Source organism: Indicator indicator, chromosome 18 (genome assembly GCF_027791375.1).
Source record: "Indicator indicator isolate 239-I01 chromosome 18, UM_Iind_1.1, whole genome shotgun sequence".
Taxonomy (NCBI): Eukaryota; Metazoa; Chordata; class Aves; order Piciformes; family Indicatoridae; genus Indicator; species Indicator indicator.
In genome coordinates, this window is record NC_072027.1 from 21,416,921 (window position 1) to 21,444,512 (window position 27,592).

The following is a 27,592-nucleotide window of genomic DNA, read 5'->3' on the forward strand; positions in this document are numbered from 1 at the left end:
CTGCTCTGCTGCACCCCAGGGATGGCAGAAGCTTCCCCTGCACATCCAAGGATCTCTGCCACCGTTTGCAGTACCCTACCAGCAAGAGCACGTTGCTATATGCAGTCTTCAGAAGTGTGATTCCCTTCCACCTCTGTTATTAGATTAACAAGCCAGGATGTTTGTAACAAAGTGTTATTTATTAGAATATTACATTGCACTTAAAAAATAGGGAGGTCTGACTCTGTCACCTTAGCCTACATGAAGACTGCAGGGCCAGACTTACAATAAATATAAATACTATGTACAGTTTATCTAAAATAAATATATAATTTAAAATGAAAAATATCTTGTTAAATAACTGTTACCCTCCTGCACCTAAGAAAGCCTCGAGCCTGGACTCGTCTTCTTTCACAGTTTGTTCCTCAGCATGCACTGCAGCGCACACAGAGTTGCTGGGGAGCCCCTCACACCCTGCAGTGCACAGAGAGCTGCTGGGGAGCCCTGCACACCCCACAGGGCACAGAGAGTCCCTAGAGTGCCTCTGCCTGTGCAGCCAGCTGGCTGGTCAGCACCTGTCCCAGGCCTGCTTCAGCCCAGAGATGGCTACTGAGCTGCCTGCAGGACAGCGCTGGCTCCATGGCTCTCACCTCTTCATGGAGGTAGAAGTGCATCAGTGCTGGCCCCTGCAAGAGAACATCAGGAGAGCTTACAACACAGTCCTGGGCTGCTCTGCTCACAGAGTGGTTCCTGCATGGTGGCGCCAAGGTGCCTGGCCCACCAAGCCTGGCAGAAAAGTCCCTTTTAGCCACTGAAACCACAGCAGCAGCAGCCACTTGCCACCTTGGTGAGATGGACCTGGGAAATGGGAGCCAGGATGCCAAGGGAGTGGCATGTCCACCATGATACCCTTCCAGGGACCACAGCACCTTTTGCCTGGTCACATCCACCCCGGTAATCCCCAGGGCAGAAGGGGCAATGACAAAAGCCTTGTGCTGAAGCCTCATCTCCAAATTTCAGCTCCTATAAGCAGCTACCCACAAGTTACCCACACAACAGGAACTCCTTGAAGGCATTACTTCAGCCTCACAAAGAATTTTCTTGGTTTGAAAAGAGAAGTAGCTGTAATGTGTGGGCACATCTAACGTCAGGGTTTGGACCAGACCAGAGGAAATCTGCAAGCTTTCCAGTACCTGGCCACATGACCAGCCCTGGGACAGAGCACAGCCCTATCATCCAGCCAGACTAACATGGCATGGGCTGGCAGCAGGATCCCCCCCATGCCCAGCTGCAAGGCATTATATGGGTGCAAGTGAGGAGCAGAGTGGGAGTGAAAAGGAAGGGTGGGTTTTTTTATATACATATAAATAGACGCAATATCTAAGGAGGGGAAATGACTCAGAGGGTCAGAGAGGGAGCAAAATAAGGGGGGAGAAGAAACACACCATAAGCAGCTTCCCTACTGCTAAATGTCCCCAGAGCATTCAACAACACGGCAAAGGAGGAGTCTAAAGCTAGAGAGCAGGAGGTGATGGTAGCCTGGGAGTCAGGGACCTAGACAGGAAGGGGAGAAAAGAGGGCTAGAACCCCACGGGGCAGCCTCTTGGGCAGAAATCCAGCAAGCCGCTTCTCCAGTCTCAAAACTGCCTTCAGCTTCTGCCTGGCTCTGGCACAGGGTTCACAGAGAAGTCCCAGCCAGTGTGAACAAGCAGAGCCCTCAGTTGCCCACCAGCCCCACCCTGCCCCATGCCCAGCTAAGGGCTCACCTTGCCAGCACCTGGCATCCTCAGTGGTTCACAGTGATGCCCAGCTTGATTTTCTCTTCGTTTTCTACGTCGTAGACACCCCTCTTGTGACACCTGTGAGGCCAAGCAAAGAGATGTTCAGAGTATGGAGAAATCCCTGCCACCCTCCCCTGCATGGAGTCTTCCCAGGACATGGATCAAACAGCTCAGCCCCCTCCCACTCACTTGAGCATCAGCAGGGCTGCGATGATGACAAGACACAAGGAGGACAGAATGACAGCAACCACAGCCAGAGCCGTGGTGTGGTCATATGTGCTGGGGGGGTGCTCCACGGGCAGCAAGAGGCCATGGCATCTCTCTCCATGATATCCTGGCTGGCATCTGCATGAGAAGTTTTAAAGGTTGGTGGTGAGCAAGCACAGAAGGTCATTGGGACCCTCATATTCCCCAGCATGGAGGGACAAGAGGAGCTGCCTCTTTGCCTGGCCTTAGCCAGCACCCTGCCCTTACCCCCCTTGGTCACCTACCCCTTAGCTGGGAGATCTGATGTCACCATCACCTCCTTCATACTGGTAAACTAATTTTCTCCTGCCCCAAGCACCAAGTGAAAGCTCCTAGAAAGGTTGAGCTCCCTCCAGTAGAAGGCACCAGGGGCTGTGCTCTTCCCAGTCTAGAGCCAGGGTGCCCAGACCACCTCTGGAAGTGAGAAGTCCCACAGAAAGGAGCAGAGAGGCAGTTGGACCAGACCTCAGCACTTCCCTTGGAGCAGGATAACACTGCCAGCCAGCGAGGTGTCACCTCTCTGAGGACTCAGGAGGTTACTCACATAACAGAAATAATGCTGCCCATAAGAGCTGCCAGGCTGCCAACCCTCCCTGCCAGGCAAGGCGCAGCAATGCCACCAGATATATCCATGTCTTGCTATGCCCAGTGCCACCAACCCTCAAGCTTGCAACAACACTACATGCCAGTATCACCCCCCAGCCACAGCAGCAAGGCAGGTTACAAGGCAGAGGTGCAGGACTCAGCCTGGCAGCATCCTCACCCCACCCTTCACCCTGGGGACCAGGCCAAGGAAGTGACAATCCAGGGGACCCTGAACCCACAACCAGATGGCACCAGCCAAAATAAGGTCTCATTATAGGAGGGGGCTGGGGCAGTTGGCTGCTGTTCCTAAAAACCACAATAGCCTTGAGCTATCACCCAAGGATGGGCCACCAGGATGAAGAGTCCCAGCTGGTCCCTGGACCCTTCCTGCTTATCCATGTCCCAGGTCCTCCCCAAGCCCCATGGATCTATCTGGGAAGGGCAGGAGGCTGGGCAGGGGTCACCTGGTCGTCCCAGTCCCAGGCAGGGTGTGCTGCATCCCACATCATGCCGGGACACCAGCTCGAGCTGAGCCAGCAGAGATCTCTTGCTGGCAGTCCTGAGCCCCCAACTCCATGACAGCTTCCAGACAGAGAGAAACTAAGCGGTTCAAGGAGCTATGCAGAGCCTGATCCCTGCAGATTGCAGAGCATGAGATCCAATGGGCACCATAAGCTAGGGAGCTATTATCTTTCCTGGACTCCAGGCACAGGGCTGGATGGCTCAGAGGATTGATAGTAAAGAACAAAGCCTCTTATATAGCTGCCAGCTCAACTCCTGCCCACGTCAGCGGGGATCAGCTGTGCACTCCTGGGTATTTCCTTTCCTGTAGTAGTGGTGCTGGATCCAGGTGCCCTGGCAGTGGGCAAATGCTTTCTCCTCTGCTTGCCTTGTCTAGTCCCTGCTCTTCACCTGCATCCCAGGGAGTACACAGCCCTGTCCTTTCATTGGAGGCAAAGGACAGCTTGGGCATGGCTTTGGCATACTGTCCCCAAAGATGGCACCTCCAGTCCACCTTGCTGGTGCCGTGGCAGAGGTGCACCTCTGGCTTGCACCAGCTGCAGAAGCCCCAGGCTCTCAGTCAGTGCTAGAAGCATCAAAGAACAGGGGGCCAGAGAGTTACACAGTCAGGATGGGGTCTTAAAAACCAGACCTGCAGAAGCCCTTGGCTGTGAGACCCCAGCCCCTTCTCACCATCCTCCAAACCCCACTACTATGGGCCTCCAGGAAACAGCTCAGCCAAAGCTCACTGGCAGGGGATGCTGCGTCTGCATCCACAGCTTTTGGTGGGGGATGGACATTGCTCAAGAAGCACAAGGAAAGAGGCCAAGTCAGAGCAGTCCCAGCACAAGCAGAGAACACGCACTAAAAATATCTCCTCCGCTCTTCCTCTGCCTGGCCCAGAGAATTGAAGGAACCGTGACTAAGGCTCCCCCGGCACAGCACACGCCAGCGACTCACATGCAGGAGGGAGCTCCCAGCTCGCGGATGTATTTGCATTCTCCGTGAATACAGAAATCTTTGTACTTCCGCAGGCACGGGTCCCTCTTCTTCCCCAGCCCTTTGCCTTTTCTTCTTTTATTCCCGTTCCCTTTTTTCTTGGGAGTAACCAGGCCTTGAGGCTTTGACAGGAAAGCAACTGGAAAATAATTTGATAAGAAGGAAACAGCAGTCAGATCATCTCTGTGTCAGTCAGGGGAGGTAGAGCAGCAGCCCTCGGGCCGCTGCAGCCAGCTTGGCCCTGGCCCTCCCACAGCCTTTTGTGCAGCAGCCTGCCCTGGAACTGAGGGGGTTTTCCATTACTGTCTTTTCAGCTTCTCACAAATACCATGGCCTTTCCAATTCATAAGAATAGTTCTGAAGGAAAGAAAGGAATCAGGACAAGGCGCAATAGGGAACAGAACTTCATACATCTCAAATGTTGCTATTATGGCCACTAGTTTCCACTGGACACAGAAAACTGCTAATTGCCACTCTATCTGCCTTTTACTTCCCTGATGAGTACAGTCTTTTGTAAGACCCTATTCATGGCTCTGATGGATTTTCCTTCCTGTGGGGGTACAAGGATGACTTGTGCACCCAAAGTAAGATTAAGAGAACAAGTCTGGCTTAAATTTTGGGTTTGCAGAGCCAAAGAGATGCTAAGGACAGCGCTCCCATGAATTAAAAAGGAATTTTTTAATTGCTGTTCAGAAACCAGTGGCTTTGGTGCAAGGCCAGCTCCCTGATGGGCTGGGGGGGAACCAGAACACTAAGGAGTTCTCCTAGACACAGACTAAACCCAACAACTTCACTGGAGTAGTTTTAAGACATGCAGGTGCCCAAAGAATCAGCACCAGCTTGATCACACAAGAAGCTGAGAAGCCAGAGACCACTCACTGTTCCATGATGGACTTTCAGGCTCCCCCCTTCCCTAACCATGGTGCCTAACCCTTATGAGCCCAGGGAAATAGGAACTGAACCCTGTGCTGCTGGAGTAGAGGGCAGCTGAGTCTACCCTGGTAAGCTGTAACCTGTCCAGTTCCTTCTTAAGGCACTGCCTGACATAACCAGTGCCCCTGGTGCTGCAGCACACTGGCTGCACACCTAGTGAAGTTACTTCACACTACACCTGGAGGAAACTGATACTCCATGAAATTCTGTGGCTTGCAGAACCCTCCCAGGCCTGGGTGAGGTCTGGGGCTCTGCCCCAGGCTGGTCACAGAGGCTGCCTCTCCCCTCGAAGGTTATCTTCTGGTGGCAGCCAGAGGACACACTGTGCTGCTGATCCCCTCAAGCCATCTCCACTCTCACCACCCCTTCTTCCCAGGACTCTGTCCCTTAGGACAGCCAGATAAGATCTTGCATGTAGGAAAACTGGTCCAGGCCAGGTGGGCCCAGGGTGCTGCTGTCCCTCTCTCTCAGCTTGGGCACCCCGGAGGGGTGCAGCTCAGAGGAAGGTGAAGGAAGCACAAAAGTCAGATTTTTGTGATCATAGCTCAGCTCAAGGCATCAAGAAACTGCTCTAGAAGGCCACAGCCTCAAGTAATCAAACATCTGCCATCCCTTCAGCCTGTTCCACAGGCAAAGGTCGTCCCACACCTGCCATATCATCTGCTCCAGGACAGGCTCCCCTCCTCAGGGGGCTGGAACATCTCTTCCATCAACAGTAATCCGGTTTCCCGGGAGCTTCGTCCCCTTGGATGCCAGGGCATCAGCCCAGTTTGGCAGGGTTTTGTCACAGCCAAAAAGCAAAGACCATGAAAAAAGGAGGGTGAAATCTCCTCCTGGTGCCAGGTTACTGATCCCAGCAAGTCACATGGGCAAGGCACAGGTACAAGTCACCTTCCCTAGCCTGCCCATGAGCCGCCGTCCCACCTCCACAAGAGTACTTGGGACAAGGAACCGGAGCAGAGGAGCAAGGAAGGGAGCCGATTAGAGCGGCAGTGTGCCCCCCACCCCCGGAGCCGGAGTGCCGCTGACTAACCCTGCCTAGGTATGAGCAGCCGTGTGTAGGCGGCGGCTGAGTCACAGCGGTGCCCCCGTCAGCAGCCATCGCGGCCCCAATCCAGAGGCAGCAGGGACCCGCGGGCCGGGGCTGCCGTGCCTCCCGGGGAAGGGCTCTGCCTTCGCGTGGCCGAGGAACAGGGGGCCCTTGGGACCCCCGTGCCAGGGACTTCAGGGACACAGCCCAGGCACGGGGCGGGAGCTGCCACAGCACGGTGGCTCCATGCCAGTGCCCACGGGCTGGTCCTGACCCGGGGATCGGGGGACCCTCGGCTTCCTCCGAAGCGGTACCGGAGCTGCCACCGGAGTACCTGCGGGGCTAAGCCGAACCCAGCCCAGGCTCTCCGCGCCCTTTTGGATCCAAGCACTCCCAACCCGCCTTGCCAGGCCTGCCACAGGACTCGCTCCGGGACCGACAGCCGCCACTCCCAGAACCCCCAGACGTGGCTCTCCCGCTCTTACCTCTCGGCAACCCGCTGAGATCGTCCCCTGAGGCCGCTCCGCCACCTTCCTTCTCCAGGCTGCGGCCGAGCAGCGGAGCCGTGGCTGGGACCGGCGCCCCACCGCCCCTTCGCAGCACCTCGTTGTGCCGCTCGTCCCGGCCCAGACCGCTTGCTGCCGCCGAGCACACTGCGGGAAGAAGACAAGGAAACACGGTCAGGCTGACCCTCCCTGGCACATCCCACGCGTGACCGCTACGGGGACTGATTTTTTCCCTCTGCCCCTACCCGTGCCTGGGACCAAGGTCGCGTTGCCCCTGCCCGTGACCCTCCACCCGGAACCGGGACCGTGTACCACGTTGTCCAGGATCACCCTCGCCTACGCGTGCCCGGCGCTGGGGTTGAGCTGCCCAGGACCGGAACACGGTGCCCCTGCCCACGCGTGCCCGCACCTGCCGCCAGCAGCGCGTGGATCAGCACCGCCCGCCCGTCCATGGCCCGCGGCTACGCGTGTCCCGGCCGCTGCCCAAGCCCCGCTCCGCTCGGCCCCGACCCGGCCCCACTGCCCAGCGGCCCGGCCCCGCGGCGGGTAGAAGTCAGCGGGGCGGAGTGGAGAGGGGCGGAGCTGCCTGGCCGCCCGCCCCCGGGAAGGGCTTCCCCCGCCACGGGGCCGCCAGCGTCGGTACCACTCTCTGGTCCGCATCTGGGATACCGAGCGCTGCGCAGCTCGGCTGGCCGGGGTTTCCTCCAGGGCTGAGCCAAGGCCATGGGAGTAGGACAGGGCTTCGGGAAAACGGGCTGGAAACTCCTGACTGGTCTGTAAACTACCGACTGGCCGGAGGCAGTGGGGGGTGGGCGCCGTGTGCCCACACTGGCTGGGGGACCAGTGACAAAGGGGGCCTTGGGAGGCTTTGGGAGGGACACGTGCACCCGAAGAGAGGCTTCAGGCAAGAGGAAAGACCTCACAGTTCAGACTCAAAACCTCCTCTTGCCCTTGGTGATGAGGTGACATCCCAAGACGGGACAGACTTCTTGCCATGTGCCGCTGGCAAGGAGAGAGTGGTGTCGTGGCCGCCTGAGATGGCGGCAGAGACCATCTGTACCCCGATGGAGGACCTGACCAGTCATAGCTTCATTCTGCAATCCCCTAGCCAGCCACTGTCCTTGTCTCCATCCCAGCCCGTGGCCATTGTGTTAGGGGCTGCCAGTGCTTCTCTGGCCCCTTCTCTGTGCTCTAGCAACCACTGGTTGTGTTTGGCCTTGTCCCCAGCCCAGGTGACAGCCAAGAACACACTGCTGATGCTTGCACTACCGAGTGCAAAATCTTGTCCCGGCTCACCCTCGGCTTGGCTGCAGCATGTTGCTGGTTCCTCGAGGTCCTAAGCCCCCAGGCTGCCGGTTTGGGCCAGCAAAATGTGGTGAGATGTTGCTGCCGTTGTTGCAGCATCTCCAGGGAACACTGCTGGCTCTGTCAGCCTCTCACTTTCTTGCTCACACCTGATTTTTGTCATTGTGAGCCCCATGCCGTGGCATCCTCTGCATGGGGATTTTCCCCCTGCCAGTTCCCTGCCACGTCCCCGAGGCTGGGCACGCACAGACAGCATGTGTGGGCAGCATTTGCTGGCTGACCTGGCACAGCAAGAGGGAGGCACCAGCTCACGTCAGCTGTAGGCACAGAGGGCTGGCAGCAGGCACAGGAATGGGGTTGCAAGCTGCCTTTCCTTCCTGCCTCCTGGTGGCTGCTGCCCTGCCTCTGCTGCCTCATTGTCTCTGCCAGCCACGGTCTCTGCAACCCCATGCAGCTCCCCTGCCTACAACCCCTGCCAGCTGCACACCATGTCATGCCAGGGGCCATGCTGGGACAGCCCCCACAGGAGGGAAGGCAGACCCCTGGGAAGGTTTGGGTGCACTTGAGGGCTCTTTGGCTCTCACCTATGAGTCCTTCTGCCTAGGGTCTTCCAGAGATCCTCATCCCAGCCAAGAGCACCGCCTCCACCATGCTGCAGCGCCCACCTTGGGCACATGAAGAACAAACAGCCTCGTGAGCGTGGGGAGTGAAGCTGGGAGAGCACAGGATGGGGGGAGTGCAACTGCCAAGGTAGAGATGGGTGTCAGGATCTGGTCCTGTGGGCAACATCCATCCCTCAGGATGGCACTGTAATGGTGTTTTGGGGACAGGAGGATGGGGCACAGGGCAAGGAAGGGGTGCAGGGCAGCCCACCAAGGCCACCCCCAAGTTCCCAGGGCTTCACACAGGTGGGGGGGCTGGGGGGGTGGGCCTGTGCCACCCTCAGAGTTGGAGGAGGGCAGGCATGGCAGAGCCAGGGGACAGCTGGCTAAATAGGCTCTTGCCCCATGATGTGACCCCCACCACTGTCTGACTCCCACCCCGCCATATCCTGCCACGCCATGCAATCTCCCCACACACCACATGAGCCCCCCTGCCATGTCACACCGCCCCGAGCATTGTGACCTCCTAAACACCAGGTGATCTCAGTGCTGTGTGACCTCTGACCTGACCCCCACTACCCCTCCCCACGCTATGCAACCTTCCCAGAGCTGTGTGACTTCCAGTGCCTTGTGACCCCCCCCAAGTAATAGCCCCCCGTCCATGGACCCCACCAACCTATATGAATCCCCATCACTCTACGTGCCCACATCCCACCATGTGAGCCCACAGGCCATGCAGGGCCCCCCATGCCCTGTGACTCCACACATCATGCTACACCCTAAGCCGTGTGCCCCCCCCTGCACTGTGTGTCCCCCATCCAGCACAAAGGCCCTTGTTTGGGGCAGGATCTCTCCTCCTGTATCCATGGAGGAATCATACTACAGTGAATCCAGGCAGGGACTCCAGCTCACATCCCCCTGACCTCTCCCTGGGATTCCCTCTGTCTGCCACCTCCTGTCCCCACCCCACACCTCTCCAGGAGGAGCTGGGGTCTCCAAGGGGCCAGGGGTGGCCTAAGTTGAACTTGGTGCCACACGGCCAGGGGATGCCTTGGCATCCAGGGTGCCCTGGTGTGACCCAACTCCCACTGTGCATCAGTCCCACTGGGCTGATGCCTTTACCCCTCCTGCCTGTGCAAGAGGATCAGATGAGGCAGGCCCCTTGGCTGCCCCCTTGGGCAGCTTGTGGTGCTAGAGTGAAGCTGATTGTGGGACTGGAAGAAGTCCTGGGTGTCCACTCTGGGGCAGAGGATGAGTATGAGGGAGAGTTTGTTGCACTCGGTGATGTCGGGGCTGATGGGGAGAGACGCCCCTCACACCTCCACCAGACCTGGATCCAGCACCAGAAGCTCCTTGGCCTCAACTCCTGGCCCATCTGTTGTGAGGCAGGTACCAACATCCCACTGCACTGCCCCAAAATGTGACTTTATACGTGGTCTGGCCCTGTGCCAGACTACCCCTAGGGCTGAATCCTGTCCAGGCCAGCAGGTTCCAGTACAGCCCATCCATGCTGGCCCTGTGTTTGTGCTGCCTGCTTCCGTGTTTGCACTGCACACAGCCCAGCTGCATGGAGCTGAGAGAGCCAAGCCTGGTGACAGTGACCATGGGCACGCTGCAGGCATAGCAAGTACAGGGCACTGCTCTCTGCTGGCAGCACTGTGCCGGCTGTGCCATCTCTGCATTCCTGGCAGGGTGATTCAGCTGTGCCCACATCCTTCTTCACTGCATGCACTGCAACATCTGCATACCAGGATGGCTGCAGCCCTGACACAGGAATGACCTTGCCATGAACCCTGCACCCACAGACCACTCTTACCCCACTCTGGATTTCCTCAGCAGTGACACATCCTTCCCCAGCACACAGCCTCACATCCCCTTTTTCCAGAAAGAGCTGCCACAGGGCTGTGCCACCCCTCCTGCCATGGGCATAGGCACCCTTGTGCTGGTACCAGAGGTGGCCTTGCTGTCCCCACACCAAAGCCTGGGGAAGGCATGGGGACATCACAGAATCACAGAATCAACCATGCTGGAAGAGACCTCAGAGATCAAGTCCAACCTATTACCTAACACCACCTGACAACTAAACCATAGCTCCAAGTGCCACAGCCAAATTTTTTTGAACACCTCCAGAGACAGTGACTCCACCACCTCCCTGGGCAGCACCATCCAAAGGCCAATTACTCCTTATGTGAAGAGCTTTCTCCTCACCTCAAGCCTAAACTTCCCCTGATGCAGCTTGAGACTGTGTCCTCTGTTCTGTCACTGGTTGCCTGGGAGAAGAAACCAACCCCCACCTGGCTGCAACCTCCTTTCAGGTAGTTGTAGACAGCAATAAGGTCTCCCCTGAGCCTCCTCTTCTCCAGGCTAAACACCCCCAGCTCCCTTTGCTTCTCCTCATAGGGCTGTGCTCCAGACCTCTCACCAGCCTTGTTGCCCTTCTCTGGACTCATTCAAGTATCTCAGTGTCCTTCCTAGACTGAGGAGCCCAGAACTGGACACAGTACATGCTACTACCTGAGAGCAGCAGTGCACCTTTGTCTGTGTGGGTCACTAGAAGGAGGCAGGGGGGTCCCGTGGCCTCTGGCCCAGGTCAGTGGCTGGGGGGTGGCAGGAGGTGGCCACACGGGGGCCTGCAGGGTCCTGGTGTTTTGAGGTGGTTGTTTTGGGCTTGGCTCTCAGGTATTGGTTTATGACCAGTTTAAACTGGTTCACAGCTTTTATAAGGTGTGGCAGGAGCGGGATGCCATGAAAGCCAGCAGCTACAGAGGGCATGCCTGTGGCTGCTGGTGCTGGTGGCCATGCTAGCCCACATATCTGGACCAGCTGGTGTGGCTCTCCAGGTGGCAGATGCCCACTCACAGCACAGAGCAGAGGGAAGCAACCCTGAAGCTCCCTACCAGGATTTTGGCTGCAACATCTTCCCTTTGAGCACAGCCCCAGCATCCGAGAGAGCCAGTGCCATCTTGCAGCAGGAAGAACAGCAGGATGCCATCTGCCCACTGCTCTTCATCCAGCTCAACCAGCTCCTCAGCACCCCAGCGGGGCTGGAGTGGAGAGAGACAGCCAGGTAGGCATGCCCACAATGGCCAAGCTTCCTGGCTATGCTTTGGGAAGCCCAGCCTTCAAAAGCCCAGCTCTGATGGGACCCATGGCAGCTCCCAAGCCTAGTGGTTCTTCAGCCCTGAAGCAGAGTTGCTTCCTGCCCTCCACCCCCACTGGTGCCCACACTGCTCCTGCCCAGTGACTTGTTTCAGGGGAGAGGACAGGGTGTCAGGTAGTGCACATGTAGTGACGTGCTCCCTGCTTCTGCTCCCACCTTTGCTGCCCGTCCAAGGCTCCAGTGGCTGCTCCAGGGCTGGGACAATGCTTTGATGCTCCCCAGATCTAGGTGACTGGGGAGGTAGGTCAGAGCAGGCTTCGCCAGGGATGATGGGGCCCAAATGGAGAGGAACCAGGGCCATCTGAGTGCTGCTGCGGGGCAGGAGCATGGCTAAGATGTTTCCATGCCCCATGCCACCTCTCCACAGCTCAGCAGGCGCAGGAATGAGAGCTGCAGAGGTCTGGGAACCATGATGTATCTGCCTCAGGGGTCAAACAGTCTAGGGGGAACAAAGCCACCATGCTGTGGCTGTAAGAGCTTTCCCCAGCACCCAGCCCTCTTGTCCCTGGCATGGCTGCCTGTTGACAGGAGCCTGGTCTGCTGGGGCATGGTCTCTGCTGTTGAGCCACCCCACAGCAGTGTGCCCACTGATGGGGACAAAGGGAAGGTCTGTCTGCAACTGGTATTAAAATACCTGGCATGGCCTGAGCATGACAAACAGCTCAAGATGTTTCTTTTTTGAATCAAGCAAGAACTGCCAATGCCAGGGCACCCCTAGTCGCAGCACAGCCTGGGAATGGGTGGGTTGGAACAGCCCTGTGGAGAAGGACAAGGGATACTGGTGGGTGGCAAATGGGACATGAGCCAGCAATGTGCACTCACAGCCCAGAAAGCCAAGTGTCTCCCCATCTGCATCACCAGTAGTGTGGTCAGTAACTCAAGGCAGGGAATTGTCCCTCTCTGCTCTGTTCTGGTGAGAATCCCCTGGAGCATGGTGCCTAGCTCTGGGGTTTCCAGCACAAGACAGAGCTGGACCTGTGAGAGTGGGTCCAGAGGAGGTCACTGTAATGGTCTGAGGGCTGGGAGAGCTCCGTTATGGGGAGAGTTGGGATTGTTCAGGATGGAGAAGAAAAGGCTCCAGGGGAGACCTTACTGAGGCATTTCAGCATCTAAAAGAAAGATGGAGAGAGACTTTGTGCCAGGGCCTGTAGTCCCAGGACAAGGGGCAACAGTTTCAAACTGGCAGAGGACAGGGCTAAGTTGGATACAAGGAACAAATGTTGTAAAATAACAGTGGAACAGGCTGCCCAGAAGAGCTGTGGATGCTCCATCCCTGAAAATGTTCAAGGTCAGGCTGGACAGGGCTTTGAGCAACCTGATCTAGTGGAAGATGTCCCTGCCCATGGCACTAGGGGTTGGACTGAATGGTCTGTGAAGGTCCCTTCCAACCCAGACGACTTGGTGATGCCATGACCTCTGGTCAGGAGATCAGAATGAGATGTGGGTCAGCAGGAATCAGGACATGACAACTTAGGCTGCCCATCTGTCCTTGCTGCATGAGCCCCATTGCAGGCGTCTCTGAGCCTCCTAAGCCCCTCCTTGTCAAGCTCATAGATGGACCCAAGCTCCAGCTCCTGCTGCCTGGCATGGGGTGAGGGACTACCCTGCTGCTGACCCAGCACATCTTCCTGGGCAGGTGGATGAAGTTTGAGGAGAAGGTGGAGGATGGTGGGAGGCGTTGGAGTACACCCCACGTCCCAGCCCTCCACCTGCACAGCCTCTTCCAGCTGAGGGTGTGCCTGCAGGAAGGAACTATTCTCCTGGATCTGGATGCATCAAGCTTCAAGGAAATAATTGGTAGGAGGGAATGCAAAAATTACCTCCTGGGGTGGGCTGTTCACCAGAGAGGGATCAGGTCACTATGATGTCCCTATATAAAAGCAATGCTGCATGGAGGCTGGGTACCTGGGGCAGCTCTTTGCTACTCCAGCAACGTGGGCTTTTCCCTGGGCAGTCCCCCACTGGGCAGCAAACCTGAGAACTCAGGGCTGTGCCTACCCCTGTTGCAGACCAGGCACTTTCTGGGCAGCCTGAGGGCGTGGGGCTGAAGCCCGAGCTACAGCAGCGCCTGGCAGCCCTCCTGCTGCTCCAGCCACGGCACCAGCCCACCAGAGCCCTGCTGCAGCTCCTTGTTGAGTGTGGCCTCTTTCTCTGCCGAGGTAGGCAGGGCACCTGGCCCTGTGTGGTGACAGGGCTCTCCTGCTGGGCATCCTCCTGCTGCCACCGGCTCGAGGCAGTGCCCATGCTGGCCATTCATTTGCCAGTGCATTGTGCTGCTTGCTCCTGTTCTCTGCAGGGAAGGCCAAAAGCTGCCCTGAGCCCGGAGCCCAGCTCTCTGAAACACCTCTTGTGGAGCAGGTAAGGTCTCCTAAGAAGCCTCTCCAGGTGTAGGTAAGGCAGGATGGAGCTGGACTTGGAGCGTTGCTGCACCCCAGGTGCACAGCTGCTGCATCCCTTCCCTTTCAGCTGAGAAACCAACTCCAGAAGAAGATCCCACGAGGGGCTGAAGCAGCCCATGTTGCAGTGGGGGAAGTTGACTTCCTGGAGAAGCCCTTTACAGCCTTCATCCGCCTCAGGAGAGGGGTGGCCCTTGGCTCGCTGGCCGAAGTTGCTCTCCCCAGCAGGTAAAGGGAGCATGGCCGATGGCCTGCAGCCCCTTGCATTGCTGTCCCCCTGCTCCCTCCTGCACAGGACAAGCTTTTGCTTGGCAAAAGTAAAGGGTATGGCATCCAATGCCAGGTGCAGTCCTAGAACCTTTATTTGCTGCTTCTCATCCTACTTTTCTCAGCTTTTTTTAGGAGCATTCCAGGATGGGCTGAGAATGGAGCATCTGTTGGGCATCCAAGTGGGACATCCCCTGGGTTATCCCTACCTGGGCTTTGCATTCACTTTCCTTCTTAGGAGAGTCTGGAAGCTCTTCACTTCCTGCCTTGGAGCATCTGGGCTCATGGCTGGGAAGGGACACAGGTCTGCAGGAGCCTCTTGCCCTGCCATGCTCCCCTGTGTGGTGAAATGGCTCTTGCAGTACTGTTGACACAGGGGGAAAGGAGCAGGACAGGAGATGTTTCTTCATGGTTGAGGAGAAGCGATAATCAAAAATGGTCGATGTGCCCCTTGGTCTGAGACTTCCTCAAGGGGTGTGTGGAGGAGGAAGATGGGGATCAGGAGGGACATTGCCACCTCCTGGTCACTCTGCCCAGAGCACTCAGCCTCCAGGAAGTGGGTGGAGCAGGACATCACCCACCTGCTGCTCACTCGGTGGGACATGGGTGGCAGGTTACCAGGGAGCCCCCGTGGGTCTCAAGGGACTCATAACAACCCTTCACGCTGTATTTTCCTCCCCTACACAGAAGGGAAAGGCGAGCTTGTCCCTACCCATCCCTTTCCCATAGTGCCACCCCCCTCCCATAGTGCCATCCCCTTCCCATAGTGCCATCCCTTTTGCTGGCCACCTGGGCTATGCTGTGGGAAGAACACCGACCACCCAAGTTTCCCACTAATGAAGGTGCCTGGGTGAAAGGAATCCCAGGTGGCTCAGAGCAGGCTGTGGGAGGACTCCAGTACTGATGCTCCACATTAGGGCTGCAGCAAGTTCTGCGAGCCACTTTCAGCCCTGCTTGGGCTGTTTCCCTGCCCCCTCTCTGGAGTCTTGCTCAGGATACAACCCCTGGAACTACTCCACTCTGGCCAGTTTCCCAAAAGAGTGGAGGGCTTGGTTAAAGATCTGGATGGGTTGTCCCTCTGGAGTTGTTGAGTGCAGTACCCTCTTAGGTGTAGAATTTTAGCCATCTGTTCAAGGACTTTGGGCAGAGTTTCCAATCTCCTCCTGTGTCTTTTTAGTCCTACCAAACCTGCTGCCCATGCAGCTGGTGAGCTCTCTGTCCCAGTGTTGACATTCCTGCGTCCTGCCTGTGAGCAATATTCCCACAAGCACAATCCCAAAGACAGCCCCTGTGAAGACCCTGATCCCACAGATAACCCCTTCCCACAGCCTGACCCCATCCCTGTCTCCATCCCAGAGTACAACCTCACAGACATCCCCTGCTGAGGACATCTGCTCTGTCCTGTCTCTTGCTCCCAGTCCCAGCTTGGGTTTCTGCAGACCCTGTGATCCAGTCAGGGTCCTGATGTTCCTTGATCTATTATGGTGCTTCCATGAAGTGGGCAGTAGATGTGTCTTGTCTTCTGCCTTCAACCCCCATCTTAGTGTGGCCACTCCTTAGCATGGCAACAGCCTCCCTGGGGCTCCCTAGCTGCCACCCCAGCATCCTTGCAGCATCATGGTCGCCTTCAGGAGAAGCATCCCCCAGTGTGGAGAGGGCTGCTCAGGAGATGCACTCTCTTGCCCACAGGTTCCTCTTCATTCTGCTGGGTCCCCAAACCAAAGTGAAAGCCTATCATGAGGTTGGCAGAGCCATGGCCACACTGCTGGCAGATGAGGTGAGCCTGGTACAGCACCCATGGGTGGGATGCATCTGGGATAAAGCCTAGGCTGAGGACTCTGGGGCCCCTCTCCTCTGCAGGCTGAAGGTGGGGAAGCAGAGGATGGGGTGAGCTGGTGGCCTCCCTTTCCCAGAATAAGAAATCAGAGTTTTGGGGTGGGAGCATAGGATGTAGGTGGGACTGTAGGGTGTAGGTGGGATGGTAGGGTGTGCCACACCTGTGGCACTGGAGTGGATCTTGGTGATGGATGCAGGCTGGGAGGAAGGCTCCCAGTGACTGAATGCAGGGACAGGGCAGCTAAATCATGGCTTTTCCCACAGCATTTCCGAAGGGCTGCCTATCAGGCTGAGTGCCGAGAGGACCTCATTGCAGGGATGAAGGCATTCTTGGATGAGCTGACTGTGCTTCCTCCTGGGAAATGGGATCACAGTGCTCGAATTCCTCCACCGATCTGCCTACTGTCTCCACACAGGTAGGCTGGAAGCAGGACACCTGCAGCCTCTGCCAGCTCCTCCACAGGGTCCCAGGTGAAGACTTCTGCCTATAGCATTGAAATCTCTATCTCCATGGAGATGAAGTCATCCAGGAGTCAGCCTTTGCCAGTGGGGTCCTCCAGCCAAGCCCCTCTGCAGCTCTGGCCGATGACCACAGCTTTCATTTCCACTGCTGTTAGTTCTGCTGTCCCACCTGGCCAGGGACAGCAACACTGCTGCACATGTGCTTCAGACAGGAGTTGCTGGGAACACACTTGGATGTAAACCTCATCCTCTGAGCAAGAGACCTCTGGTTCTGCTCAGCTTCTCCACCAAAATCAGTCCTCCTAGGGCTGGCTTCAGGGCTTGCTGAAGGAGGATCTAGACTAATCCCCTATCTCTCCTCCTCCTCCTGATCTTCCTCCTCTCGCTCATTATCAGGGGATATACAAGGTCCTCCCAGCCCTGCTCGTACCCCTGTCCCCCTTCTATCCTCCCTGTCCTCCTAGACACAGCTGAGTACTGAGGCCTCCATCCTGAAGCCTGTTGTCTCGGGCTCTGGTCTGCCATAGGAACACTGTGTCAGACTGGCAGCCCCACAGCAATGGAGACATGGCAGCAGCTGCAGACAGAGCCAACCTGAGGCACTCACACTCTGGGGATGAGCTGGAGAGGACAGGCAGGTGGGTGACTGGAAGGAGAACGTGGTGGGAGGTGCAGTGGAATGACAAATTTGGGACAGGGCACTGGCTTTCCCCAGCACATGGGGCCACAACATCCATCCAAACCAGTCTGGGCTGGTGTCTCCTGGAGAAGGGATGGTCCCCTGCCTTGCAACTCTCTCAGGGTGATGGCCACCTGGGGACCTGCTCTGCATCTCCCTCTGCTGCCCCAGGCTTTTTGGGGGCCTGCTGCGAGACATCCAGAGGAAGGTGCCATGGTACAGCAGCGACTTCTCTGATGCCCTGCACCCCCAGTGCCTCTCAACAGTGCTCTACATCTACCTGGCAACAGTCACCAATGCCATTGCCTTTGGGGGCATGCTGGGGGATGCCACTGCTAACATGCAGGTTGGTACTGATGCAGGTTGCCCCACACCAGCCCATGGGTCCACCCAAAATCCTGTGTCCTTCCCTGGCATCTGTGGTCTCCAAGTGCTGACCTGTACCTTGCAACACAGGGATGTGGGCAGCTGTCTGTAGCAGTGCCACTGTGGGGGACAGGCCTGGGAACCCTGTCTCTGCCATGTGCCTAGTGCCTGGCACCCTCCTCCTGCATTTCAGGGGGTGCTGGAGAGCTTCCTTGGAACAGCCTTTGCTGGCTCCATCTTCTGCCTCTTTTCTGGCCAGCCTCTGACCATTCTGAGCAGCACTGGCCCCGTGCTGGTCTTTGAGCGCCTCCTCTTCTCCTTCAGCCAGTAAGTAATCTGCCAGGCACAGTTCCTTGGGCTGCTCTCCCCTGGCTGGTGCACAGGCCACCATCATGCCAGGTGGATGTCATTAATGAGGCTTTGGGTTACCCTTCCCACCAGTGACCACAACTTGGACTACCTGGAGTTTCGCCTCTGGATTGGGCTCTGGGTGGCCTTCTTTGGTGTGGTCTTGGTGGCCACTGAGGCCAGCCACCTGGTGCGGTACTTCACCCGCTTCACTGAAGAAGGCTTCTGTGCCCTCATCAGCTTGATATTCATCTATGACTCTCTGAAGAAGATGCTGAGCCTCGCAGACATCTTCCCCATCAACTGGCAGTACAGGCTGGACAACGTCACTGTCTACAGCTGCATCTGCAACTTGTCCAGCCCTGGTGAGCCCAAGCAGTTGCAGAGCTGGTGTGGAGCAGGAGACTGCTGCCCTGGGACCCTACTGAGACCCTGCCACCCAGCTAGATGAGGGAATGTGCTGGAGGGAGGACAGTCCTCAATACCATTCTCACCTGCCTGACCACATCAGCACCTTTCTCTACACCCACCCCCATCCATCCATCCATCCATCCATCCATCCATCCATCCATCCATCCATCCATCCATCCACCCCATCCATCCATCTATCTATCTATCTATCTATCTATCTATCTATCTATCTATCTATCTATCTATCTATCTATCTATCCATCCATCCATGCATCCATCCCATCCATCTATCCACCCATCCTTCCATCCACCCATCCTTCCATCCACCCATCCTTCCATTCATCCATGCATCCATCCCATCCATCCATCCATCCATCCATCCATCCATCCATCCATCCATCCATCCATCCACTACATCCATCCACCCATCCTTCCATCCACCCATCCTCCATCCATCCATCCATCCATCCATCCATCCATCCATCCAACCCTGATTCCCAGCACTGCCCAAGTACCAGGCAGGACAGTGCCAGGAGCATTTCGAGCTTGGCCTGTAATTCAGGGGTTGTTTCCTGTGGCCTGAAGATGTGTCCACACTGATCCTGCAAATGGGACATGGTGTACCAAAAGCATCAGTGCTGGGCTGATGGTGTGTTTGAGTGGCTGGTGCCTCTGTCAAGCCCTTTTTAGGGGAGTCCCTGGCTATCAGCTGGTGCCAGGCCCTCAAGGGTCCCATGGGGCTCCATACAGCACCATGAGCCCTCAGGGAGACCCTGGGGAACCATGCGAATGGGAGTGCGGTGCCAGTCACCCCTGATGGAGCATCCCCATGGTGCTGGCACCCTAACCCCCATCCTCTTGCAGGTCACAGCTCTGCAGGGAACGGAACGCTGCTGCCCTTACTCCTGGCTCCCCAGCAGGTACAGCTCCTGCTGCTGGAGGGGCAAGTCAGGGACTGGCATGGGCCTGAGGTGCCTGTGTGTGACACTTCCTCACCACCTGCCTTGTCCTCACAGCCTCCTGCTGCCCTGGCTGGCCTGAGCCAGACCCAGTGCTTGGATCAAGGTGGACACCTCCTGGGGACTAGCTGCCACTATGTGCCTGATGTCACCCTCTTCTCCTTCCTGCTGTTTGGGGGCACCTTCCTCTCCTGTACTGTGCTCAAGCTCTTCAGGAGCAGCCATTACTTCCCTGCAGGGGTGAGAGCCCTTCAGCATGGCCACCTGTCCCAGCAGTGTGGGGACGGCTCCAGGTACTTTGACCCAGGATTGCTCCTGGGGCAGCCTTCAGCCCAGGCAGCCCAGGCCAAGCCCTCTCTATTTGTAGGTGCGGAAGCTGGTGAGTGACTTCGCTGTCATCCTTGCCATCCTCATCTCATGTGCTGTCGATGCTGTCCTAGGCCTGGAGACGCCCAAGCTCCTCATCCCCAGTGAGCTCAAGGTGCTGGTGGGGTGGGCACAACGCTGTCAAGGAGTGGTCTGTGTCCCCTGCAGTGACCATCTTGCCGTGCCACTGCTGTCCTTCCCACTGCCAGCTCCAGTCCTATGGGCACATGGGCCATGCCCCAGCACACAAGAAGGGGTTGAACTGCAGCTAATGCCAGCCTCTGCAAACACCTTGGCCCAGTCCCAGACTAGCCACGTCATGGTACAGCTCATGCTGCAGTGAGAGCCACAGGTTCAAGTCTGGGCTTGGACTCCCCACCCTGGGTGTGGAGCAGCGCTGGCAGCACCTCAGAGCAGCCCATGCTTGCTGCCACCACTTTGAGTTTGCCATCCTCAATGCCCACTGTCACCTCTTCTACCCACTCCCAGGGGCACATGCCCACCTACTGGCTCCACAACAGCTGGGGTGTCCTTGTAAGTGGTTGGTGGGTCACACTGCTCAGGATTGCCCCTAGGTTGAGACAGGATGCTCTTCCCCTGCCCAGATGGAGCATCCCTGGGTGCCTACAGGGTTCCTGCCTGGGCTCAGGGGGTGGCCCCATCACCTGGCCATGCCATAGACCCCGTAGGCAGGTGGGAGCTGCTGTGACCCTTCTGCTCTCTGCAGCCCACGAATCCAGAGCGAGGCTGGATCGTCTTCCCCTTCAGAGCCAACCCATGGTGGGTCTGCTTGGTGTCTGTGGTGCCTGCCATCCTCATCACCATACTCATTTTCATGGACCAGCAGATCACGGCTGTCATCCTTAACCGCAGGGAGTACAAGCTGCAGGTCAGTGCAGGACAGGGATGAGCAGGTCCCAGCTGGACCTCATGGGCCAGCAGGATATCCAGAAGAGAAGCACCACCCTGAACTTGCCAGCAAGGCTGGCAGACCTCACTGCCACCCCTCTGATGCTGTAAGGAGACAGCTTGCCCCCAGCCCCACTGCCTCTCCCATTGCAGAAAGGAGCAGGCTTTCACCTGGACCTCCTCTGTGTCTCCCTCCTGATGGCTGTCAATTCTGCCACTGGCCTCCCTTGGTATGTCTCAGCCACCGTCATCTCCCTGGCACATATGGAAAGCCTGAGGAAGGAGAGCGCGGCCTCAGCTCCTGGCGAGCACCCCGAGTTTCTGGGCATCAGGTACCCATGAAGCCTAGACTCTGCTCCGAGGGGCTCCCTACCCGTGGCTATGGAGCCAAGGGAGAGGGATGTGCCTATGCTGGCTGGCGAACCTGGCTTTGGGGATGCTTGTGTCTCCCTGGGGATGCCACCAGTCCCCATGGACATCAAAGCTGAAACAAGCAGAGCTCTTGGGGGCTGGTGGGACAGGCAGGGGCTGTGGGCTCATGAGGGGCTGCTGCCCACAGGGAGCAGAGGCTGACTGGCCTGGCTGTCTTCACCCTGATGGGAATCTCTGTCTTCATGGCACCTGTTCTCAAGGTAGGGAGCCTGGCTGCTGGCTTTGGTCTTTTTCCTAAGGTGAGGGTGGCTGTACCCTGAAAGGCTGTGGGGTTCCTGGACATGCTGTCCCTCATCCCATCAGTCTGTCTTGGGAACCCTGGCAGGCAGGGAGCTGACTGGGAAGAGGCTGGGCAAAGGGTTTGAGTGGAGTGCTGCAGGACAGCTGGCACAGCAGCTGTCAGCTGCCCAGCCTCCTGTGGTCACTGGGGACCCCTGCGGTCCCCAAACACACCTCACTTCTACCCTCCACACCATCACATGCAAGCCTGAGCCTGCTGGTGTTTGCTCTTCCCTGCTGCTGCTGCCACCTTAGGCAGAGGCCACCCCACTGTATCGCGGCCACAAGATTCTGTGGGAGCAGGTGGGAGGTCCATGTGAGAGTGACCTTGTAAAGCATTTGCTACAGTCCCCCATAAGATGCTGACTTGCCTCCGCACTGGAAAGATCTGGGCTTGCTGAATGGACTGTTAGATGGCTGGATGACCATGTTCCAGCAGCTCAGTGTCCAAGTGCAAACCAGTAACGGGGGGTGTCCCTCAAGGGTCCTTGCTGGGATCAGTACTATTCTACATCTTCATCACTAGCATGGATAGTGCCCTCAGCACACCCGCACTGAGGCCAGGCTCCGGCGCGCTGGATGTGCCGGGAGATGGGATGCCACCTAGAGGGGTCTCGGAGAACAGGGGCCCAGCAAGGCCTGCTGTGAGGTCCTGCACCTGGGCCATGGCAACCCCCAATATCAATACAAACTGGGGGTTGAATCGGTTGAGACCAGCCCTGTGGAGAAGGACAAGGGATACTGGTGGGTGGCAAATGGGACATGAGCCAGCAATGTGCACTCACAGCCCAGAAAGCCAAGTGTCTCCCCATCTGCATCACCAGTAGTGTGGTCAGTAACTCAAGGCAGGGAATTGTCCCTCTCTGCTCTGTTCTGGTGAGAATCCCCTGGAGCATGGTGCCTAGCTCTGGGGTTTCCAGCACAAGACAGAGCTGGACCTGTGAGAGTGGGTCCAGAGGAGGTCACTGTAATGGTCTGAGGGCTGGGAGAGCTCCGTTATGGGGAGAGTTGGGATTGTTCAGGATGGAGAAGAAAAGGCTCCAGGGGAGACCTTACTGAGGCATTTCAGCATCTAAAAGAAAGATGGAGAGAGACTTTGTGCCAGGGCCTGTAGTCCCAGGACAAGGGGCAACAGTTTCAAACTGGCAGAGGACAGGGCTAAGTTGGATACAAGGAACAAATGTTGTAAAATAACAGTGGAACAGGCTGCCCAGAAGAGCTGTGGATGCTCCATCCCTGAAAATGTTCAAGGTCAGGCTGGACAGGGCTTTGAGCAACCTGATCTAGTGGAAGATGTCCCTGCCCATGGCACTAGGGGTTGGACTGAATGGTCTGTGAAGGTCCCTTCCAACCCAAACCAATCTGTGAATTTGTGGTAGAAAGAAAAGAGACCGAGCCTGCCTCGTCCTCCTCCTTTTGCAGCAGGTGGTGAGATACAGGGCAGTGAGAGGAGTCTGTGGGCTTTAGGGGCCTATTCCAGGGCAATGCTTCTTGCCTCTCCAGTCTCAGGATGAGTCTGTTTTGGTCCTTCATGCAAGGATCCATCTCTTCATATGATCCCCCTTGCACACCTGCAGCAGCCCCAGGAGTAGCAGTTATCTCCTGCCTCAGGCATGTGGATCAATATTCCCTCTCATGCAATAGTCCTTGCATGATGCCAGAGAAACCAACTCAGCCCCAGGCAGTCCTTATGCCCTGGTGGGATCCACGGGGAACAGCAATTGACCCCCATCTTCCTCCTTGCCTTCTCAGGCTTTGGAGAAAACCAAACCATGCTGGGCAACGCAGAGGGCAGGAGCCAGCATATGGCTGCATAGGAGGAAGTAAAAAGGAATGTGGTGCATCAGGCAAACAGAACCCTCAGGCATTATAGATTCGGAGCCAGAAGCCATATCTCCAAGTGGCTTGGAGCTGTATTCTCCATCACCAGCCTGGATTGTTCTCCCATCATGTGCTGGAAAAGAGGGCAACAAACTTAGAGCACCTTCCTGCCCTCCAAAGACTGCAATGTCCCTGCATGAGCAGCATAGGTGGGAGCACATCTGGCCCTTGAAAGCATAAGATATGCAAAAGCCACGAAATGACCTGGGCAGTGAAAATGAAGGCAGCAGAGGCTGTGGCCACATGTGCAGACCTCCAGACAGAGGACACCCAGTGAGTGCAGGCCCCTTGGGATTGGTGCACTGCTGAGCCTTTCCCTGCTGTCTTGCAGCACATCCCGATGCCAGTGCTCTATGGGGTCTTTCTGCACATGGGGGTGGCGGCACTCAACAGCATCCAGGTGAGCAGGGGCTGATGGTGGGAGCTGTTTTGGGGGCCAGGACGTTTTCTAGGCACCATCTGCGCAGCGTATCCTGGATTTCAGCTGGCCCATGCGTGGTCTGGCACATCATCAGGCCCAGGAAAGAAAGGATAGAAGGACTCTGGGGAATAGAAATAGGATGCAGAGGAGCATGAGTGACTTCTGCACTGGTGAATCATGTGGTTTGGGAGAAGTGAAGGGACCAATAAATAACCCAAAGTTGCTCTCAAAACTGCAGAGACATCCTCAAGTGGGAGGTGCAGGCAGAGCTTGGACCTGTTGTTTCTTTGGTCCTAGTGTTGCCAATATTTCTTCTGAGAAACCCATGGAGGGGAAAAATCCCCACACCAGAAATGTCTACCCCATTTTTTCCCTCTAAACTGTACACTTCCCTTGCAATTGCCTTGCTTTGGATGGCAGGCTGGGAAACCTCCCTCCCTCTGCTTAGGGAATCCAAAGTTATGCTCTGGCAGCAGTTTTCTGCATGCAGGGAGGAGGAGTCAAGGGGTTGTCATCTCTCAAGGAGACCAGCTTGAGTCCTTTCTTGATGTCTGCCTGGAAACTTTTCCCCTGGCCTGGAGTGATGGTGGTACCAGGACCCTTGATCTTGCAGACAAATTCACCTGCTCAGGCATCACACTGCTGGCCAGCACAGATGGCAGGAGAGCTGGATGGCAAGAAGCCATGCTGCCAGGCCCAGTCCCAACAGGGAGGATAGTGGAAGCTCCCTGAAAGCTGGAGGTGCGTGGCTAACTGTCCATCTTATCACAGCTCACGGACCGTGTGCGGCTGCTCCTGATGCCAGCCAAGCACCAGCCAGACCTCGCCTACCTTCGCCATGTGCCCCTGCACAAAGTACACCTCTTCACCTTCATCCAGCTGCTCTGCCTGGCTCTACTCTGGGTTATCAAGTCCAGCATGGCAGCTATTCTTTTCCCAGTAATGGTATGCCATCACTTTTAATGGGGTGGCACTGCTTTGGAGCAGTGCTTTGGGTACAGCTTACAGGTGCTCTGAGCATCACCAGAGCCTCAACATTTGCCCTGGGCAAGGGACATGCGTGCTGTTCTGGGTGGGGGTGCATACCATGGCAGGTGGTATATGCTCTGACCCTCGAGGTCTGGTGGAGTTCCTGCAGGGCCACAGCATGGCTTTGCCACTCCCTGGCATGTGCTGGAGGGATGGAGGGGACATGACAAGGATCATGTTGCGTGCTCCTTGGCCTCCATTCCCAAGCATTGTGTGATGCTGATCAATGGTTTGCCCTGGCCCCAGCTGCTGGCCCTGGTGGGCATCCGGAAGGGGCTGGAGTGCATATTCTCCCTGCATGACTTGAGCTGGCTGGACAGCCTTCTGCCTGACACAGTGAGCAAGGAGGCAGAGGGGAGACAGCCTAGGAAGCAGAAGGTGGGGGAATGCAATGGCGAGGAGGTAAGTGATATCTTGCATGCGGTGCTCCTTCACAGCCATCCCCAGGGATGCTTGGATGTGGGGGCTGTGCCGGGCCTGAGCTAAGGCTATGCTGGGTGGGGACCGAGCAGCTCGGTGGAGGGAGCAAGGGCTCAGTGTTGTCAGTCTTGCTTCCCTCTTCTCCCTCCAGTCTGAGCTGATGCACCGTCAAGGACCAGAGATCAGTATTTCTGTGAATTAGGATGGCAGACAGGACGCTGGGCACGGCAAGGGGCAGAGGAAGCAGAGCCGGGGTGAGCCTGCCTGCTCCCCTCCAATGCGGCGGACACTTGTCGTCAGACTGTTCACAGCATCGAACCTCTGTGTCGACTGGGTCAGAAGGGACCCTCGCCGAGCAGCCAGGCCAACCCCTCCATGACATCTCCCACTAGGCCGGGTTGCCCGTCTGGCCTGGCCCCAGGACCCTCGGCAGCGTGTCCCCGAGTCTCCACGCTCACCCTCCCACAACGCTTCCCGTGTCCTAGTCCTCTTCCCGGCCACAGCACCCCGGCGGTGCTGCGGTGACAAGTGGCTCCGTGCCTCTCCCCCCCACCAGAGGCCACGCGGCCGCGCCGGCGTCAGGCGAACCAGCAGCAGAGTGACAGAGCAGCGCGACCCACGGTGACCCGGGCTCGGCCCGGGAGAGAAGGCGGCGGGGTTGGTCGGGGGCGGGGGTAGTGGTGGCGGTGGAAGACCGGCTCGCCTCGACAGGCAGCGCCGCGGCCCAATCGCCACTAGGGACGGGCGGGCTTCTGAGGATCTCTCGCACTGAGGGAGACCTTCAGAGAGGTACGAAGGGGAGACCAGACTCAGCGCAAGGCAGGCACCAATGGGGTGGCGCCAGACGCTGTGCGTTGTGAGCGATGTTTCTTTCGACCAATTGAAATCCGCTTTTGCCGGGTTCGCTTTGACCGACAGCCCACTGACCCCATCGACGCCCACAGCTCTGGCAAGGCACATGATTGATGAACCAAGCGACCAGTCAGCTCGCGGAAAGTTCAGGAAGCGAAGCGGAGGGAGGGGGGCGGGGCGGTGGAATCCAACTGCTTCGGCGTGTGCTCTCAGGGTAGCATGCTGGGAGCGCGTGACGTAACCGCGAGTGGCGGGCTCCGAATCCAATAGCACGCTGCCATCGGCCGAGCGTGCCCAATGAGCGCGGGCGGAGCGGCGGGGGGGGGGGGGGCGGCGCGGCGCCCGCGGCCGGGTAGGGTGTGAGAAGTTAGTGGCGCTGCTGCGGTACCGTGAGGGGACGGAGACGGCTGGGCTCTGCAAGCGGCGGTGGCCCCGGATCAGCGCGATGCTCACGGACGGCACCGCCGCCCCCGTCGGTGACGAGGAGATCGACTCGGTCGCTCCCCGCGCGCCGCCTGCCGCTGAGCCGTCCGCCGCGGTCGGGCCCTCCCCGCTGGGCTTGCGGGCCGTGCGCCTTTTCGGGGAGGCCGGGCCTGGCGGGCCGGGAGGACCTGGTGGGCCTGCGGCCGCTGAGGCCGCTCTCGATTTCAAGCTGGCGGCCGCGGTGCTGCGGAGCGGAGGTGGCGGCGGCGGCGGCGGCTCAGGCAGCGACGAGGACGAAGTGTCCGAGGTGAGCGATCCCGTGGGGGGGACTCTCCCCTTCGCTGCTTCCTGACAGGACCGACCGGGGCCGGTGCCCGCCCGCCCACTAGCTCCACCGGGCCCGTCGCCGCCAGCCGGGCACTCGGCGCCTCTTCGACCGGGCGCGGGGGTCGCGGGCCGCACCACACTCCCATTCCCCGCCCTCCTATTCCCCCCTCCCCCGCGCCAGCCCGGGCCGGGCCTCCGCTGCCATGGGCGTGAACGGCCGTACCGGAGCCGTGTGGGCGGGGTCCCGATGGCCCCGCTCGGGCAGGGCGGCCTAGGCCCTTGCGTTGAGGTCGGGCAGAAGGGAGGAAGGGGGGGGTCTCGGCACCGCCGCGCCTCCCGGCGGGCCCCGGAGAGAGGGGGGGCTGGGCGCGCCGCCTGCACCCTCCTGGGGCGGCCGAGCACTCCGCTTGCCGCTGCCTCTGCCTGCCGAGGGTGGGGGGGAAAGATGTCTCCCGTACGCCTGCCTCCCGTACGCCTGCCTCCTGACCTCTAGGAGCGTTTTCCACTTTGAACCAGGTTTGGAGGGGGAGGCGAGATCCTCCACCCAGCGGAGAACAAAGTAAAGCCTCTGATCCCCCGGTGTTGCTGCCCTGGACTCAGAGGAAGGATATGGGATTCCTAGGTTCTGTTAAAATCCTAAGATTGTATGTATGCATACATACACACAGGCTTTTATGCAAAAGAAATATTTCTTACCCAAAAAAATGGAAGAGAGTAATGGAGGTGTGTTCCTTTGATCTTCCAAACCTTCAGAGAGTTTTAAGGAAAGGATGTGGGGGAGGGTATGGAGCCTTATACCAACCCAAATGAAACGTTATTGGGCCTGTAAACTTGCATCTAATACTGCTTTTTGTAGCGTAAGGAGAGAAGATAAATAAAGGCATTTATCTTTCACTGCTGTC

General features: G+C 57.7%; 3 protein-coding genes across 3 annotated transcripts in view; 2 read left to right on the forward strand and 1 right to left on the reverse strand.

The window, feature by feature from the left end:
• Positions 1-648: 648 nt before the first annotated feature.
• Positions 649-7,012, reverse strand: HBEGF (heparin binding EGF like growth factor). The gene is made up of 6 exons (XM_054389375.1): positions 6,970-7,012; positions 6,540-6,707; positions 4,053-4,230; positions 1,950-2,105; positions 1,746-1,838; positions 649-665 (listed from the first exon to the last, which is right to left on the reverse strand). The coding sequence occupies exons 1-5, from the start codon at positions 7,010-7,012 to the stop codon at positions 1,766-1,768; spliced, it is 618 nt and encodes a 205-aa protein (XP_054245350.1). The 3' UTR covers positions 649-665; positions 1,746-1,765.
• On the forward strand, positions 7,011-25,154 carry SLC4A9 (solute carrier family 4 member 9). Its single transcript, XM_054389021.1, has 23 exons — positions 7,011-7,199; positions 8,470-8,558; positions 9,663-9,856; positions 11,201-11,534; positions 13,264-13,424; positions 13,637-13,786; positions 13,924-13,985; positions 14,094-14,251; positions 15,980-16,067; positions 16,391-16,542; positions 17,116-17,226; positions 17,439-17,613; positions 17,827-17,960; positions 18,075-18,346; positions 19,257-19,312; positions 19,409-19,591; positions 19,719-19,832; positions 20,445-20,606; positions 20,780-20,958; positions 21,186-21,258; positions 23,550-23,618; positions 24,411-24,584; positions 24,915-25,154. The coding sequence occupies exons 1-23, from the start codon at positions 7,011-7,013 to the stop codon at positions 25,152-25,154; spliced, it is 3,519 nt and encodes a 1,172-aa protein (XP_054244996.1).
• Positions 25,155-26,385: 1,231 nt separating this feature from the next.
• The window catches only part of ANKHD1 (ankyrin repeat and KH domain containing 1), a 121,834-nt gene continuing 120,627 nt past the window's right edge, over positions 26,386-27,592 (forward strand). The window contains exon 1 of the mRNA XM_054389041.1: positions 26,386-26,670. Within this exon, the coding sequence (XP_054245016.1) occupies positions 26,386-26,670 (285 nt within the window). The remainder of the gene's footprint in view (positions 26,671-27,592) is intronic.